The sequence below is a fragment of the Ostrea edulis genome, chromosome 4 (assembly GCF_947568905.1).
Source record: "Ostrea edulis chromosome 4, xbOstEdul1.1, whole genome shotgun sequence".
Classification (NCBI taxonomy): Eukaryota; Metazoa; Mollusca; class Bivalvia; order Ostreida; family Ostreidae; genus Ostrea; species Ostrea edulis.
In genome coordinates, this window is record NC_079167.1 from 7,667,814 (window position 1) to 7,687,694 (window position 19,881).

Genomic DNA, 19,881 nt, shown 5'->3' on the forward strand with positions numbered 1-19,881 from the left:
CCACCAATTTTTTTTACTTTATAAAACATCCTAATCAGGGAAAGTTAACAGCATTTTTGCAAAGTGATATGAATGATAATATTGCCAGTTACTATGGGTTAAAAAGAAGCCACAAAAAAAACCCGCGTAGTCCTCCAAAAATAAAACGTCGGTCCTGAAAATGAAGTGGAGGTTGAGAAAATTCGAAAGGTGAAAAAAAATGTCACCAAAAATGGCTTACACTTTATTCTTTGTTAAGATTGAAGAAAAATGAAGAAAATGGAGAAAAATTTATTTATTGCAGCATTTGCACAGAACATAGAAAAACTAAATGGCATGAACAAAGTAGCTACCGTATATACTCGCCTATAAGTCGGTTTTTTGGGAGTCAATTTTTGGTCCAAAACTCTATGTCCGACTTATAGGCGCGTCCTAAGAAGATTGGTATTTTTCTGGGTGGCGTAATGTAGTGTTTTTAAACAACTCCGATGATTATCATGGACTACCACACAAATGATTATTGTTCACAAATATCTAGACGTATTGTTTATGTATTTTAAAATCATGTATAAAGTACAAGTATTTACATATTTTTATCTAGTTTAAAATTATTTACATACCGGTAACTACAGTGTAATACTTTCAAAATAATCTATCGTTTATCGGTAAAATTGAATTACGAACTCGATTTAATATTGAAATATTCATATGTATACCGGCTGAAATATATTTCTTAAAAGATTGAATATTAGATCATCATTCTTGACTCTTAAAAACTATTGTTGATACAATGAATTATACCGGAATCCCACAATAATCGCGAGGCGCGTGCCACTAAGTAAACACGGTGTCAGGTACTGGTCATTAGGAGACCATAATTGCTTAGGTAAACAAGGGATCATTGTCCATAATAGATCAAGGGATGCGTTTAAACCCCAAACGGATATGACTTAGATATTGAGCACCTCATAATTATTAATTTCTCAAAATATTTTTTGAAACATAGGTTAAAACACTAGAGAATTGACTTGAAATTGTCAACCTATTCTGACAAAAATTTGTACCGACTTATAAGTGGGTCAATGACAAATTCCTACAAAATAACCTTAAAAAATACAACCGACTTATAGGCGGACCGACTTATAGGCGAGTATATACGGTAGGGATAAAAACTTCCAGCGTTCAACTTTAAGGTAGCTCCATCCTCATGTGACTTATCAATATTAATGGTTAAAAGTGGAAAAAAATTATTAATTTCCACTCAATATAGCTTAATTCAATTAATAACCAAAGAAAATGTATATGTTGCCACCTTTTTAAAGCTGTCAGACATACAAAAACAGAAGTATATATCAACATCAGAAAATCACACATTTTCGTTAAATAAAATAATAAAAATAGATAAAAACTTGTTGAAATGACAAAATTTAAATATCAACAGTTTTAAAAAAACTGCTACTTCATAAATATGTATAGATTAATTGTGGATATTAGGGAAACCAATGTATAATAGACATCCAGTAGAGGAAATTCCAGCATAGGAGTTATTGCCCTTGACAACATTTTTAAAATCATAAATAATTGATTATCTATGGAAAATATAAACTTTTTCAGTAATAATAGTTTACCAGGTTTTTTATTATATCCAGTGAATAATATCCCTCAGAAAGATATATTTCTATCGTGCACAAAGTTTAATTTATTAAGATTTTTGCAAAAACCTATGACGTCATATGAGGATCGATCAACCTTAAGCAGACTCGTGAACTTGGCGGATTATAAACTTTTTTGTGTGTGTGTGTGTGGATTAGATAGTTTCAGAAAATTTACACTGCACCACTCTCAAAATTCAAATCATTGATTGATCTGTAGCATGAACTTGGTCTTGAGAAATTTTTCATCTGAAAATCATTTTGCAATATGAACTATGAATAAGAATTTTCTGCAAATGAATTATCTGATGGCTTGTAATAAACAGCGAAATATAAATTCCCTAGAAGGGGGGTGTCAACAGTAAGCTTCTTCCTTAAATTGGTTTGTTTATACCTGTGATTGTCAGGCTATTTTTTTGAAAGAATGAAATCTGGACTCATTGATTTTAGCATGGGACTCATTATTGTAATCAAGGGGAGTCCACTGGACTCATGATAACCATTTTCAAAATGAATCACTGAATTACATTGCTATTTGTATGCACTGATGGCTAAAATATCTATTAGACTCAGGAAATTTTTCAGCATCGAAATAAATGTTGTCCACAGGGAATAAATTAGGCCCCTAAAAGTTGAGTTTTCAAAAATATCTAACACTACCTTTTCAATCAATTGATCAAAGAAGGGCGCATGTGACATCACTGCACCATGTGACTACCTAACTAATTACGAGACTTTTTGAAATAGGGGCTTAGATTTCGGTGAACTAACTATTATAATTAATTACTATAATCACAAGAAAGACAAAATGCATATGATTTTGTATACTTGGGAAACATGCGATGTGTCCTTTAAAGTATTTCATCTTCATTTGTGACAAACTTTTTTTCAGTGTGTTCATGTATTGAAGCATTGGGAGATGACACAACCTTGGTGACAGACAGTATGGTGGAAAACATGAAGAAGATTGACAGGTGTCTGAGGGTGCTAGAAAATGTAAGATTTCACACGGTGTGCAGCATGATATGCCAGCTATAGGAATTGCATCCACAGCAGGCATAGACTTACACGTAATCTCATCGAAATCAGTTCAAAACAACTACACCTGGTTTGAAATATTTTAAAGCTTTTCCAGAATTGACTATGTGTGGTGGTTTGGGCATGACTAGAAATAATTATTTTTATTCACTGGTCACTTGGGCTATCAACTTAAATTTTTACTGGTCAGTTGATAACTTTTACTGTCCATTCTGACCAGTGGATATGAAAACTGTTGTTCCTAATTCCATATTCAGTTATAATGAAACATTTACATGATTAGGCCTAATATCTTGATTATTCAAACTAGCATCAACAGCAGATTTTAAAAATGTCATTATCTTACTATTCTTATCCATGTTTTTCACTTCACCTTTTTAGCTCACCTAAGCTGAAAGCTCAAGTGAGCTGTTGTCTGTCGTCTGCCCGTCTGTCTGTAAACTTTTCACATTTTCGACTTCTTCTCTAGAACCACTTGGCCAATTTCAACCAAACTTGGCAAAATGCATCCTTGGTGAAGGGCTTTCAAGTTTCTTCTACTGAAGGACCATGCCCCCTTCAAAGGAGAGATGATCACAAAAATGCAAAAATAGGATGGGGTCATTTAAAAATCTTCTCAAGAACCACTAGGCCAGAAGAGCTGAAATTCATATGAAAGCTTTCTGACATAGTGCAGATTGAAGTTTGTTAAAACCATGGCCCCTGGGGGTAGGATGGGGCCAAAATAGGGGATGAAAGATTTATGTGCAAATATATACAGAAAATCATCTTCTAGGATGGGGCCACATTAGGGGATCAAATTTTTATATACAAATATATAGGGGAAATCTTTAAGTATGGGCCAAGGTGACTCCGGTGAGCGATGTGGCCTATGAGCCTCTTGTTTGTCATTTATAATGGTGTAATGTCACTGTATTACGAAAGCGTCGCAAATTAGACAGATCATTCAAGGAATTTGCAGCTGAAGATGCACGTTTTATATATATACTAACTCGGAACTCGTCCTGTGGCTTTGTGTGAAGTGTAAAGAAATCATCCCAGGATTGCTGATAGAATACTCTGCTTGGGACAACTCGTTCATAGAAACATCCATGAATTTATCTACATGTACATTGTATTACTTCAAAGTACAACTTGACAAAAGTGAAATCAAGAAATTATTTTGCATGTTTGGGGCAATTTAATTCAGATTGGTGAATGTAGTGTGTAAAAATATTAATTTTGCATGGTTCAAAGTTTTACATAGGAAAATTCATTTATAAAAATGTTTTATGAGGGAAAAGTGCAGCTACTCAGGTGAGCAATATGGTCTATGACCTCTTGTTTCTTTGCTAACTCTGTCACTTATTGTATATTTACAGTGTATGCAGGAAACTGAATCTGATATACACATTTTTATTAGTGAAATTCATATTTTGGTGAGATCCGATCGAAAGTGACTTATTTATAACCAGTGCCTAAATATGTAAATTTTTAGCCGAGTTGCAACAAAGTTGAACTCGGCTATTGGTTTGGTGATGCGGGTTGGCTGAATATAGATTGAAAACTTCAGACAAATATGGTTTCTGAACAGTAACTCGAAAAGTTTAAAACTGAAATTAGTTCTTCACAATTATAAATATGCCACATCATTCCTGGCTTTACAATGTATCCCATGCAACTCGGCTCATGCACCCCTGGGTGCATATACTGATTTTTATCCATAAAATGGAGAGAATTTGCTCCACAAAACAATGCATTGTACCATATTGTTCCTGGCCTGCAATGTCCTTAATTTTGAGTGTATACTCAATACATGTATTAAAATACAGAAGTCAGACTCATTGTTCAGTTGTCTTGAGTTCTGTGTCTTCATTGAGTTGACTCACCTCTGGTCGGCGCGGGTTCGAATCCCACTCGCACCAGTAAGTGAGAAAGTTTCCCAATTTATTTTCGGAAGGTCGGTGGTCTCTTCCCAGGTACATTGTATCTGGGTTCTCCCTTCCACCAATAAAAAACTGGGCCTCTCCAGATAACTGAAAAATTGTTGAGTGTGGCGGAAAACAGTAAAACAATCATTGAGTTGATTTGGCAATGAATATTCTAAATATTGCCTTTTATGAAATTGTATAAAGTGCATTCAGAGAGCATTACTTTCAGTATTATTCGGGTGGCTGTCCATGAAATAAGGTATTTGAAACTGTGACAATTTTCATTTTTTCAGGTGTCCTTTGTGAACACCGATAATCAGCTGTATCTGATTTCATACAAGGCTGGCATTCTGGTGGCCTCTTTATGCAGGTAAGTTAACAATCTGGTAATGCATGTATTTTCAAAACAAAGCATTTATTTTCACAAGTGTTTTAAACATCCTAGTCACAGATAAACCTGCCAATTTTTCAACCATGTATATGCTTTAATCTCCCTACAATCTCAGTTTGCTATAAATTTTTATGCTTCCCGAAAAATTTCAAGGGAGCACATAGTTGCTGTCATGTCTGTATGTCCATCCAAGCTCATGTCTCCTAAACCTTTCATCAGAAATTGATGATATTTGATCAAAAATGTTCCTTGAGACAAGAACTTTTGGACCAAGGTATCTCAAGGTCATTTTAGAAAGGTCAAGGTCACTCAGAACATACAAAAGTTCCTTATTTCAACAGTTTTGATCACATATCATACAAATAGATAATAGGCAAATGGCTTTCAGACAAAGGTCACTCATGGTACCTTATGCATGAAAAAAGCCCTCTTCATTTTAACAATATTTCAACAGTTATTGATCATTGTCTCATTTGTCATATGAAGTAGTTCATTGGTTAGATGCAATTTGGGCAGCATTCATTAGTTTTACTGATATTTTTGTTTCATTGTGATTTGAAATAATGAATAGAACTGGCTGTGTTGCTTTCTAATGAATAACCACAGGATGAAGTTTTACAAGAGTTGCAGTCCTTTGCATTACATTCATTTGCTGTGTAGTTTTATAGTGAACAACTATAGATCAACTTGAACTTTCATTATAAGTGATCTACTTTTACATGATTTATCAGTGATTGGGTAACTGTTAGAGGACATATATAGGTAATGAAACGAAAGTCAGCAAATCAAATGATCGTTTTGTTCAAAATTTGTCATGTGTCAATTTGCTGTCTTGCTGTAAACTTTTCACACTTTCCAACTTTTCAACTAAAACACCACTGGAATTTTTATGAAATTTTGCACAAATCATCCATTGATAAAGAGGTTTGAAAGGTGAAATGAAAACAGGATAGCATCCTTTAAAAGAATTATTTGTTTTAGAAAACCAAACGTCCAGTGTAAAGCTCTTTGATATAACACTATCTTCAAGTTTAGGTGCAGGTTATTTAATAATAATAATAATGTTTATTTATATAGCTATAAATAACCACTCTAAAGCGCTGCACACAATAAAAATGATACAGCATGTTATAAACGTAGTAAAAGGAAATTATAATAGCACTAAGACAGATAATATCAAAACAATGCTAGAAAAACATCAATAATGTGAAGTAAAATTACTGAAATCTAAAACATGATGTACATGAAGAAAGTTCCACGCCGTACAATCAAATGCTATTAAATACAATAGTGGAAATAAATATAAATTATACAAAAAGTCATGTTAAAATGATGGTAAAGAAACCATAAAGATTTAACCACCTATAATACTAATATGCAAGTCTAAAAAGATGTGTTTTTAAATGTTTTTTAAAAGTGTTCAAATTCTGACAATGGCGGAGGGTATCAGGCAGAGAGTTCCAGAGTGTAGGTGCTGCCACATCCAAGCGCCTGTTTCCATATGTGGAGGTTCGACATCTAGGTCTAACTAATGTCAGTGAATTTTCAGATCTTGGGGAACGATTCAGTTGGTAAACAGTGATCACCTCCTCCAAGTATTTTAGTACCATCTTCTGAATCACCTTGTATGCATAGAGGATAATTTTGTATTGGCTGCGCCTGTCAATAGGAAGCCAGTGTAAAGAAATCAGCACTGGAGTTATGTGATCACTTCTCTTGGTACAAGTGATGATTCGTGCTGCCATATTCTGTATCCGCTGCAGTTTTGCCAAGTCAGTTGTGTTAATACCAAAAAGAACAGCATTGGCGTATTCGAGCCGAGATGTTACAAGGGCACATACTAGGGTGTTGCAGGCATCTTCTGTGACGAGCGACCGTATTCGTCCGATGTTAAGTAGTTGATGATAGCAAGCACGAGACACAGATGAAATTTGCTTTTAAATCAAGGTCCTCGCTCTGGGGCCATGAATTTCAATTAGCTCTCTCATTTTCATGTTATAAAAGAAGCACAGCAGAAAAGTGCATCTAAGATCTAAAGTAAGCTTGTTTCAATCTTGTGGTTCCAATGTCTGGTGCTTGAATGGAGCATCAAAAGAGAACTTCTACATCTTCTTAACTATATTGTGAATTACATCTGAAAATGGAAATATATGTAGCATTTTGGGGTAGTGGAACTTCCAATGGCTGATTTTCAATGTCCCTCTGAAAATAGTTATATCCATAAATAAATTATTCTTTAATCTTTTACACCTTACAAAATGTGCATGTAAATATATTGAGCAAGGAGGCTATGACCTCGGAGATTGGGGTTCAGACCCCAGAGTGGGGATTTATGGATGGGTCATGTGCTAAAATTCATTAAATTTTGAAAATGCTTATTACTAAACAAGCTGGAAGGCCTCTATCTGAATTATGAAATTTATGACCTGTGTGTAAGGATTGGAGGTTATAGAATGAGATATATATATCACATGCTGAAATGCATTGTATCTCTAAAGGTGTTAATCCTCACTACAGTTGTCAAGCTGTTGGTTGTCCTTGGCATAAAGTTGTGATGCCATATCTTTTTCATCTTATAAAATTGGAATGTAAGGAATAATGTCTGGGATTGTATTATGGAAGGTATAGTGGACCTTCAGATATCCTGCTGCCGACTTCAGCTTCGAGACAATTTTTCTTGGGAACAGATTTTTTTAAATGTTACTTTGTCTTTATCCTGGGTTTTTGAATTTATCTGGAAAAGTGCATTTTTCCATTATACTTTCATTTATTTTAATTGATCTATTGATTTTGCTCAGCTTTCCTGAGCTGGGTAAACTGGCCTTTAAAAGACATCACTAGTGACCTTGTTATTAGTGACTCCCTGTGAGATTAATTATAGGTTAACAACACGAGACTCACTCCTGTAACAACACTCACTCCTGTAACACTCACTCCTGTAACAAGACTCACTCCTGTGACAACACTCACTCCTGTGACAAGACTCACTCCTGTGACAAGACTCACTCCTGTAACACTCACTCCTGTAACAACACTCACTCCTGTAACAACACTCACTCCTGTAACACTCACTCCTGTAACAACACTCACTCCTGTAACACTCACTCCTGTAACACTCACTCCTGTAACAACACTCACTCCTGAAACACTCACTCCTGTGACAAGACTCACTCCTGTAACAACACTCACTCCTGTAACGAGATTCACTCCTGTAACAACACTCACTCCTGTAACAACACTCACTCCTGTAACACTCACTCCTGTAACAAGACTCACTCCTGTGACAACACTCACTCCTGTAACACTCACTCCTGTAACACTCACTCCTGTAACAAGACTCACTCCTGAAACACTCACTCCTGAAACACTCACTCCTGTAACACTCACTCCTGTGACAAGACTCACTCCTGTAACACTCACTCCTGTAACAACACTCACTCCTGTAACAACACTCACTCCTGTGACAAGACTCACTCCTGTAACAACACTCACTCCTGTAACACTCACTCCTGTAACAACACTCACTCCTGTGACAAAACTCACCCATGTAACACTCACTCCTGTGACAAGACTCACTCCTGTAACACTCACTCCTGTAACACTCACTCCTGTGACACTCACTCCTGTGACAAAACTCACCCCTGTAACAACACTCACTGTAACGAGACTCACTCCTGTAACACTCACTCCTGTGACGTGTTGAATTGCACGACTGTATTGCCAAGGGAAAATAATTTTCCATATCAACAAGTTAAAAAAGTTATAGGCAAAACCTGGCTACATAGTTTCCTTATGATTCTCTATGCACAATATTATATTTTACATACAAATTAGTATTTTATTAACCTGAATTTAATTAGATAACATTATAAAGCACATTCAATCAGTAACTTGAATAAAATTTACACATGCATTAGTGTGTGTGAATTTGCTTGGGATGAATAGTGCATGTTCCGTTAGTGTCAGATTATTCAGATTAAAATGAGACTACTGACAGCTTGCTTGGAAAAATTCAAAGCTGTACCAGATATGATTGCTTATCAGTTGGGTTGGGGGAGTACAGTCATTAGAAATTAGCTTGGGAATTATTGATATGGCCATATAAATAACATTGCATCCAGTCGTCACATGCTCTTCAGTTGCAATCATATCTACACTGCTGATTAAGTATGAGTTGGGATTTCTGATAGAGGAAGAAAAAGCTGTGTCATTGTATAGCAGATCAGCCACTAGAACCCTAGACAAGGAATCTCTCAGCATACATAGTGTTCGTTTACCTATATCCAGTGTTATAGTGAACAAGTGTTACACAGTAATCCTTATGTATATCATAGTATTTCATACAATAAAGCATTAATATAATGCAGCATTCTTTATTGCGATTTGTATGAAAAGCCATACAGGTTATAACAGAAATGAAGGAAATTCAGATATTCGGACACTTCACTTTTCTTGAAGATTTTGACTGGGAACAAAGGCATCCGGATAAACAAGGCTCCAAAGTATATATATAGTGGAAGCATGGGTAAAATACCATATGCTTCAGTTATTTATATACCTCCATTATACAAACAATTTGATATTTATCCCTTAATTCTTTTTTCTTTCCAGAGCACTTAATCTTTGTGAAAAATACTTCCCTGTGTACCGAATTAATAATTCTGATGACATAGACAAAGAATCCACAGGCTATATTATCTACAGTCTAGTATTGGCTGTGTTACGGGTCCTCATCAACATCACGCATGAAAATGGTGAGAGAAAAAAAATATATGTGTTGATATATTTCAAATGATGTATTTATATGCTCAATGTGCACCAAATGCTCCTATGATTTGTAGAGTTTGGATGCACAAAAGTGGGAGACCAGGCAGACTTCATAAAGACCGCCTTAATTTGTATACTGGACACCCCCCACTATGTCCCAGTGGATATGAGATTTGACATGCTTGTTCTTGTAAGTACATTTGATAAAATGCAGACTAGAGAAAATTTGTGCTGAAAGGGACTGATTCATGATATTCCCCAAAATTCAGTTTTTTACTTTTAATGATGAAAATCTACTGTTAAAAGATTTCACATAAAAATTAAGGTTATACATTATCACAGAAGCTCATTTTAGTGAGTTTATTATTTGTTTTGTAAACAAAGATTGCAGTATGTTATTGTTTACGAAATTTTCAAAAGAAATGGATATTGATCTAAGTTTATTATATCTTTCACATTTCAAGCATTCTTTGAGTAAAATGTATAATCTAAAAGTTAAAATTTGTAACTATGCAAAATTAAGATGCTTTATATTACAAAATTGATATTTCACTGGTATGTTTGTATCCATAAAGACTCAAGTCTTTGTTTACACAACACAGATTTAAGGCTGAAATATTGCTTCTTTTTTTTTGCATTCAGAAGGTAAAAAATTTGGCTGTCAACAATAAATGAGTTATATTTTTAATGTTTAACATAAAAAATGCAGAATATTTTTTTCAAAAATCGTGAACCAGCCCTGATGGAAGAATGTATTTTTTTTAAGTGACCAATTTTTTGGGGTGTATAATTTTCGTGATGCAGACATACCCATGAATTAAGATTCACCATGAACAGGGGAAAGTAAACTACCATAAAGTTTTACAACTCTACAACTATGAAATCATGATGCTATGAATGTTATTTTTTGGACCCCTATGAATATTTGATTGTACGGTATTTCTTTCTTAAAGGACACAACGCTTGTTTCTAAACGTTTTCATTTTTGCAGCAAAATTAATTCCTTTCATGCCTAGAACTACTTTAAATGTATTTTAAATGAAATATTTTGCATAGTTTTCAAGTTTGAAAGTGATGAAATTCAAATCTTGTGATATGCATATTTTCTTTCACTATTTTACCATAATGTGTGACATCATATGCATATTTTCTTTCGCTAGTTTACGCGCCATTATATGTGACGTCATATGCGCCCTCAGGTTTGAAAACATCTATTAGCCATTTCATAAACAGATTAGATTTAATCGACAAAAAACCAATTATCACGTTAACGACTTGTAAATAATATTGCATTAAGATGTTTTGTGCCGTGCTCGGGTGTACTAGTTGTTGGTAGAAAGGGTTTAGACTGAGTATTTTTCAATTTTTCGAAGGAAAGTAAGATAAAAAAGACGTGGATGATTTTTTTGTTGGAGCAAGAACTTTACCTTTTTAAAAAACACCCAGTCACCTTTTCAAAAACCGCTTGGACAGAGACCCTGATAAACTGTGAGAAAATGGGTATATAGAAGCTAAGCACCACATAATTCTGTTCTGGTCTTCAAATTCAATACACTCGGATCAACTGACCTTCACTGTCCTTGTAACAACATACTAGTTATAACTTGTGCTTTCAGTTTCTACCAACTGGTAGATCTACAAAAAATTTAAAGATACATAATAATTGAACTTCTAATTATATAAATGATAGAATATTGTATTTCCTAAACTTGTAATTGAATTATAAGATTATTTCTCATTGAACATCTTTAGTGCGTCAGTATAACGCCATGCTCCCACTTCCTAACAACGTGCAGAACACAATTCAAAAATACTAATAAGATTGCTTTATCAAAATAAAATAATGGGATTTCCACTTTAAATTTGACTATTTTTATTGATTTATGTGTGTTTTTATGCCCCCGAGATTGAAGATCGGGGGGCATATTGTTTTTGTCCTGTCTGTCATTCTGTAAATCTGTCATTCTGTCTGAAACTTTAACCTTGCTAATAACTTTTGAACAGTAAGTGATAGAGCTTTGATATTTCACATGAGTATTCCTTGTGACAAGACCTTTCCGTGGGTACCAACATTTTTGACCCCGTGACCTTGACCTTGGAGTTTGACCTACTTTTTGAAAACATTAACCTTGCTAATAACTTTTGAACAATAAGTGATAGAGCTTTGATATTTCACATGAGTGTTCCTTGTAACAAGACCTTTCCGTTGGTATTAAACCTTTTGACCTTGACATTTAACTTACTTTTAATTTTTTTTTTTACATTGGTCATAACTTCTAAATGGTAAATATTAGAGCTTTCATATTATACATGAGCATTTCTTTTGACAAGATCTTTCTACTGGTACCAAGATATTTGCCCTTGTGACCTTGGCCATCTTTGGAATTGGCCATTATCGGGGGCATTTGTGTTTCACAAACACATCTTGTTTCTTTTTTCTTTCTTTCCAAAATGCACCCGTGACAGTAGCTTGGCCTAGGGCCTAGTTGTCAACAATGTAACATATTATAATTTATCTAATCCAAAAATAAATATATTTTAGAAAAACAGCGCCAATTACAGATGTATAAAGGAATAACATTACCAAACAGTTTGTAGACAGCGACCCATATAAAAATTATTTACTCACAATATTGCCGATTTCATACACGCTTTCCTTGCTATAGTTGGGTATTTACATTGCTATATGTATGCACTGGTGGAAAAAACATAAAACTCGGAAAATTTGTCAACATCGATTTAAATGTTGCCCATGGTGAATAAATTAGGCCCCTAAAAGCAGAGTTTTTAATATCTCACACTAATTTCACAATCAGTTGATCGAAGAAGGGCGCATGTGACATCACTGTACCATGTGACTACCAAACTAATTAACAAGACTTTTTGAAATCTTGAAGATTTAAATCTGTATTGTGGTTAATTATCGCAAAATTTTGGCATTAATTACTATAAGCATAAAGAAGACAAAATGCATGTAATTTTGTATACTTTGAAAACATGAAATGTGTCCTTTAATGGTTTGAAAAAACTGTTGTTCATGCATGTAAATGTTTTCAGAGCTTGGGTTTGCTAATTAACATGGTGGAACATTGTGGTGTTAACAAAAGAAAACTAATAGAAGCTGAAACCTGCAGATCTTACGAAGTAACATCAGAAAATTTAGCATCGCAAATTCCAGCTACCAAGGCACTCTGTGAGGTATGTATGACCACAGAAGGTTCAGAGGTTTTCACTGGGCATAATGAAAATACTTTTTCTGTGAGTACCTATGTTAGTACATGTACATTGTTGTTGAAACCAAACCAGATTAATGTAAACCATCATTTGTCCTGGAATAAAGGTTCTTTCTTCAGGCTGTACAGGTAGTCCATATTTTCATCAATCATATTCATCATTCTGTCAACACAGGTGTTTTGCACAAGGTTTGAAATAGCCAAGAACATGGAAGAACAAGACTTTGGTGAACCTACAACCCCCCAAGCATCTCCAAACAAAAGTGGGGAGTGGAAGGAATCTGACTCAGGAATTGAGTGGGTTATGTCGTCCGCTACAAAGGACAAGGATGGAAAAGCAGACGCAAGTGGTATGGAAGAACCAGAGAATGACAAAATAGATAACCTGGATGATGAAGAAACATTTACTAAAGGTATATATATTATAAGGAAAGCAGCTTTATTGGCTCACCTGAGCTGAAAGCTCAAGTGAGCTTTTCTGATCATCTGTCGTCTGTAAACTTTTTCACATTTTTGACTTCTTCTCCAGAACGACTGAGCCAATTTGAACCAAACTTGGCAAAAAGTATACTTTGGTGAAGGGCTTTCAAGTTTGTTCAAATGAAGGGGAAAATCTTCTGATGAAGAATCACTGGGCCAGAAACGTTTACATTTACATGAAAGCTTCCTGACATAGTGCAGATTTGAGTTTGTTAAAATCATGCCCCCCCCAAGGGGTAGGATAGGGATGAAAGTTTTACATGCGAATAAATAGGGGAAAATCTTTAAATATGGGCCCAGGTGACTCAGGTGAGCGATGTGGCCCATGGTCCTTTTGTTTTATTTTGGTGTGGCTGTTTCTGAACTTTAACCGTTTCCTCCTGTGTTCTTGAAGTGCTATGACAGAATTGTGTGCTTTACTGATCTGACTTTCTGCTTCTTTTGTGGAGTTTCTTTTGGTAACTGCATCCAAATGTGACTGCTGACATCTTGTAGTTCTTTAGTGGAAACAATAACTTCCTTGCGATAATCACGACAAATGGTACATGTCATACCTAACTCATCATGCTGTTAATGTTACATGATCAGGAAAATTTCCTCTTGAATCTGTTTTCTACAAATAATTCTATTTTCCCTTGTTCTCACCAGTAACTATTTCTCCATTTTACCCATGGTTTTGCACCAGTGTGAAATTTTATTGACAATGAAGAACTTAGAAGTCATGTTATAAATCGTATAAACACTTTAAAATGCAAACAAAATGCCAAATTGTAAAGAAAATGTTATGATTCTGATGTTTTAACATGCAAGACCATCATTATGTGAATCTGGAAGAATCTTTCAGATTTTATACGCACGTCTTTAGACGGGACATATTATGGTACAGCGATGTCTGTACGTCCGTCCGTTCGGGGTTTTCTCTTTATAATTTCATTTCCCTTTCACATATCATGCTGAAACTTGCTGTGTAGCTTCTTTGTGGGTCACTCTAAATCATACTGCAATTTTGATCAATTTCGACCTTTTTTAAAGGAGTTTTGCCCCTTTATTTGGAAATAATTATTATATGGAGGGTACATAATTTGTCCGCCCAACACCTCCCACAGTTTTCAAGTGAGGACCATCTTATTTTGTGGAGTGTTTGTATGGGTATTGAAGATGTGTATCTGGGGAAGGATTTTGATTTTCTTCCATTTTTGAAAAAATTACAGGTTGTTGAACTTGGTCCATTTTGAGGAAATCTCGATTTTTAAGCTAAGGCCCTTTGTTCATATGAAAGTTTGTCACAGCCTCATGATGGTTGATACTACCTGAAGCAAAGTTATACAAATTATAGCACAAGAAAAACACCCTATGTAAGCATTTCATGGATGTATTATGTACCGTTTGCGGTACTCTTGTTAATGATATTGGACATTTGAACTGATAAAATGCCGGTTCTCATAGGACCATCTTTACTTTCATTAGTCCATCCTGGCAAAACTGGGAATTTTTGGTAATACTGAAGCTTAATACTTAGGTTGAAGGGATTCAAGTTAGTTCAAATGAAGGGTCATGCCCCCCCCCCCCCCCCCCCCCCCCCCCCCCCCTTCCAAGAGAAGAAAGTAAGAAATAATGAATATATGATGGAATACTTTAAATATCATCATGAGAACCACTTAATGAGAAAAGCCAAAATGATATGAATTTCAAACTATGAGCCTCGTGGCCACAATACGTCTTCACATTTTTAAGCACTGCACAAGCGACAATGCACTATTGACATCTATCAATTTACAGGTACTTCTAGTCCAACATCGTCTAGTGCTGAATGTATTAGTCAAATGAATTGTTGTTGGTGGCTTCTTAACCCTTTCACCAATTACTTTCTCTCATACAAATGATACTAGGATGATGGATTTTGTGAGGAAATTTGACAAAAATGTTTGTTATGTTTAAATGTCATAATTTTTAATGAAATAAGATATGGAATTGAAATTTGGTAAGCTGATAGAAAACATGTTCAGGTGTATATTCAAACTGTTTGCAAGGTCATCATGGATTAATTATCAGATATGAAAAAGCAATCAGCGGGTAAAATCTGAATTTTTCAAACCCTAATTAAAAACTTCAATAATTGCAAAAGATTTATTCAACAAACAATAATTTCCTGTGCATTTTTATCTGCCCAGTCACATTTTGTTTGTGAAAGACATGGAAAAAGAGCTCCCATCAATAATTCTTAGCAGCCCAGACCTTTTCTTAAATTAGAAGATACATGTGCATGATATGGTGTCATTGAATTGAAAGTTAATATCACAATAATATGCAGACAAAAAGCCGATGAATTCTTCATTATTTTCTTCCTCATTTAGGATTTGTATAATGGTATCAAGTTCCTCATCATACCCAGCACGATATTCAAGTTCATCTCTCTCATATCACGATTATTTTGACTATTTTCACTTTCACTTGGAAGTACTGTTAAAATCCTCATCTCAGAGGTCATCCATTACTGTAAACAAGTTCTCATATTACAATAAATCTCCCTCTAAGCAAGATTTTACCCTTTAATTGGCAGGAACATTCAAACTGTTAAATCCCAGTTAACTGCTCTCTTACTTTTTAACAAGTTTGTGATGGATTGCACCTTTAGAACTGCTGGTAAATACAACATTATTAGTACACCTTGTAAAGGTTGCCAAAATTAAGCTATATTTCATGTAAACGTCTCTCAGGCTTAGTGATATCAAGTACTTCGATTACATTGGAGATCCTTTTAAAAGATTTATTGATTGTATATTGTTTAACGTCCCTCTTGAGAATTTTCACTCAGATGGAGACATCACCATTGCCAGTAAAGAGCTGCAAAATTTAGGCCTATGCTCGGAGCTTATGGCCTTTGAGCAGGGAGGGATCTTTATCGTACCACACCTGCTGTGACATGGGGCCTCGGTTATTTAGGTCTTGTCTGAAAGATCGCCCCATTAAGTCGCCTCTTAAGACAAGCAAGGGTACTGAGGACCTATTCTAACTGGGATCCCCACAGGGCAAAAAGAATTAGAATGGTTGTTAATATGTAAAATTTGTATGTAAGCATCCCCGTGCAATGAAGATTCAAGTTTTGTTCTCGCCATGACCTCTGGAGTTTGGATGGGTTTAGAAAAGGGGTTTGAAGTTTTAAAGAGATTAGGTTTAACGGACAAAAATTGACCCATCGTTTATAAACCTTTTCACATTTTGAACTTCTTCTCGAGAAGCATAAAGGTCAATATCAAGTAAACTTGGCTCAAAGCATCCTTAGGTAAAAGTATCACATAGAGTAAAAGTGAATGAGTTTAAAGAGGCTGAACTGGCGTGGGAGTGAATTGTTCCCTCTATTGTACAATTATGGAGATTTTACTTTTAAAAAATTAAATTGCAGCCCTACCAAAAAGTCAGAATGTTCAAAATTGGAGGAGGCCTTAACAGGGATTCAAATTTTATGAGATTAATGCAATGATATTGTTGCTGATAGACGTTGTTTTGTATTTACAGCTTTACATCGGGCTGGGAAACACATGGAGAACAGTGTGATAGCATCCTATGTAGCTCTACTGTTGGGTTGTCTTATACAGGATAATTCTGTGAGTAGTCTCTTATCATACAAGAACTCTTCTTATCAAGGAGATGAAGAAAATTATTTTACACCCCTTTGAAATTTTTCAATCATCATGAAATGTCACCAGTGACAAGCAATACTACTAGGTCTAATTTAAGTTTCTCAATGTGTGAAATGAGGATGTCAATTAAAGACCCCCCAAAAAAAACACTGTATGGTTTCTTCACAGATCATTGGATGTGGGCAGAGCTCATCTATGGTCATTGTTATTTACCTGGCCAAGAGATCAGGGTGATGTGTATATTTTTGATGTACACAGGAAGGGTCTCAGGGCTGTCTGCAGTGTTTCTGTGGTCATAGTGTTTGTATAATGGTTGTATCCCTATGGCTAGATGACACACAGTCTACATCACCCCCTCTTTCTCTATTTACTCTCAGTCATTGGCTCAATGAATAATTTCTTTTATAAATATAGAACTATCATAAATTGATAATATAAATCATTTCAATAAGTTACAAGTTTTAGAAATTAATTGGCAAATTATTGTTTGATTTCTGATTGTTTAATTCATAATACATGTATATAAAGGGAGGAAATTACAATTATATTAAAATTGCGTTGTTCAGGGGTCTTTTTAAAAACAATTGAATTACAGAAAATAGTAGTTGTCTACAGGTCAATGCTCTCAAAACTCTAGAATACAGGGCTTCCTCAAGATCTAAAGAATGTCTGTAGATACTGGCTGTTATTGTTATCAAAACACCTCTCTGGGGTAGCTCTAGCTGCAGATGTCACTCAACCTGAGATCTATTGTTAAATGTTTGATTGACAGATGGCTAACAATTTGGGGGTGTTAACTTAAAGTTGGGTCTTTAAGGTCCATTTTCATATTAAACTTTTCATCACCCCACCTCAATGGAAGTTGGAAAGGCTTCTTATTTTATTGTTACTGGCTCGTCTCTTTGCAACTTTCACCGAGGTCAAAACTATACGAAATAGAGACTCTGTATTTAACGAACAGAAAAGTCAAGGTCAAAGGTGTGTGACTAATGAAGGTCAAATATGTCACATTTGAATAAGGCCACACTCAAAGGCATAGTATTTAACCAACACATTTTGTTTCGTTCATATATTGTTGTTAATGCATCTCTCATATTCTCATTCAGATTTATGTCAGTCAAGTCAAGGGACATTTAAAATCTGGAAGTTTTGAAGATCTGATCACTATTCTGAAGAAATTCTTAGGATTTATGAATCTAACGGTGAGTTTTGAAATCATTTTGAAAGAAAGTTTTCATCTTTGTAAAAAATGTGGATGTATCTGTCATTGCCAAATGCTCAAGTGTTTTTTTTTTCTGATCAAAATTTGTCTATTGTCTGTCGGTGTCTTTGGCAACATTGTAAACTTTTCATAATTTCACTTTCTTCTCTGGAATCATGAAGCCAATTTCACTCGATCTTGGTACAGAATATCGTTGGGTGAAGGGGATTCAAATCATGGCCATTGAGGGTAGAGTGGGGCCACAGTTGGGGTTAGATTAATCATTTTTACCTGGAAAATATTTTTCTAATCTTCTCAAGAACAGCAGGGTCATGGTTAGTCATTTTAATATTCAAGCATACTGCAAAGTCCCTTGAAATCAGAAGGGGGGGGGGGGGGGGATCACAATGGGAGATCATCATTTTTACATAGCAAAATATATATTTAAAAAATATTTTCCCAAGCAGGACCAGGATTTATCAAATCAATGTTCCAATGGTATGTTTGGGCTGCAAAATGGTTCTGAGCTTACCACAGTGCAATGTCATTTAAGTCAGAAGAAAAACTTGGGACTAAGAATAATTTTGATTAGTTGGCAAATCCATGCTTGTTGATTCAATAAGTTTCAAGGTAGGGTTGTTTATTTTGTTATTTGTTTTTTGAAGCGAGCAATTGGAAGTACTGGAGGAAAGTCAATAGCTCATGTGATTGAAGTTCTAGAGGCCTGCTAGCGGGAAAAAGGAAAAGTTTACAGCACATATGAAATCAAAACTCACAGACTGACATTATTACAGGACTATTTAGTCAGCTTACATTGTGATTCTGAAAGAAAGGAATGGATTTGTATTTCATAATTTTGAAACCAACAGAATGTATACATCACAATGCAGTTATTCAAAGAATTCAAACTTCAATTGCCCAGATTGTCATGACAATATAGCATGTGTTATAAATGCATTTTCATCTAATCATACATGGAGTTTCTGGCAGTGTTTACCTGGTTGTTCATATGGGAATCAGCTGGTCTGTGTTACATCTAGACTGGTCTCTTATTTTTATATTGTTTAATATTTTGTATATTTTCTGAAAGAAAACTTGGAGCAATAGTTGTTTGTGTATGTCAATCTTATCATCATATTATTTGTCTGTAGTTTTAGCTGAAATGTCTGAATGATAAGGAAGTTTCACTAGTAAATTGTAATGCATTGTAACAACTGGTCTGTTAGTGAGATGGGTGCATTATTTAACAGAATAGTTTTATCTCGTTTCATTGTAATGAGTTATGGTGGATTTTCACAATTTACAGTGTATAAAGAATGGAATTGAAATGTGTATGTATATATGTGTACATTGTTGAATAAATACAATTTTTCAATGCATACTTGAAACTGATTTTTTTTATTTTTGAGTTTTAATTCTAGAGGTAGTATCTCACTTACGGGAGCCAAGATGACACACACACACACACACACTTTTTGTCTTTGAATACAATGTCATTAAAGTGACATGACCAGATGCCCATGCAAACCAGGTTCATAATTTGTCCCCTGCTTAAGTGAAAGTGGGGTATATTAATTTACTTTTGACTA

General features: G+C 34.9%; 1 protein-coding gene across 2 annotated transcripts in view; it reads left to right on the top strand.

The window, feature by feature from the left end:
* LOC130053969 (wings apart-like protein homolog) overlaps nucleotides 1-19,680 on the top strand; it is a 33,053-nt gene extending 13,373 nt beyond the window's left edge. For both annotated transcript variants that reach the window (XM_056161812.1, XM_056161813.1), the window contains exons 9-17: nucleotides 2,524-2,627; nucleotides 4,873-4,949; nucleotides 9,582-9,724; nucleotides 9,812-9,927; nucleotides 12,795-12,935; nucleotides 13,146-13,383; nucleotides 16,967-17,055; nucleotides 18,198-18,293; nucleotides 18,958-19,680. In XM_056161812.1, the coding sequence (XP_056017787.1) occupies nucleotides 2,524-2,627; nucleotides 4,873-4,949; nucleotides 9,582-9,724; nucleotides 9,812-9,927; nucleotides 12,795-12,935; nucleotides 13,146-13,383; nucleotides 16,967-17,055; nucleotides 18,198-18,293; nucleotides 18,958-19,023 (1,070 nt within the window). In that variant the 3' untranslated portion in view covers nucleotides 19,024-19,680. The remainder of the gene's footprint in view (nucleotides 1-2,523; nucleotides 2,628-4,872; nucleotides 4,950-9,581; nucleotides 9,725-9,811; nucleotides 9,928-12,794; nucleotides 12,936-13,145; nucleotides 13,384-16,966; nucleotides 17,056-18,197; nucleotides 18,294-18,957) is intronic.
* The last annotated feature ends 201 nt before the right edge of the window (nucleotides 19,681-19,881 follow it).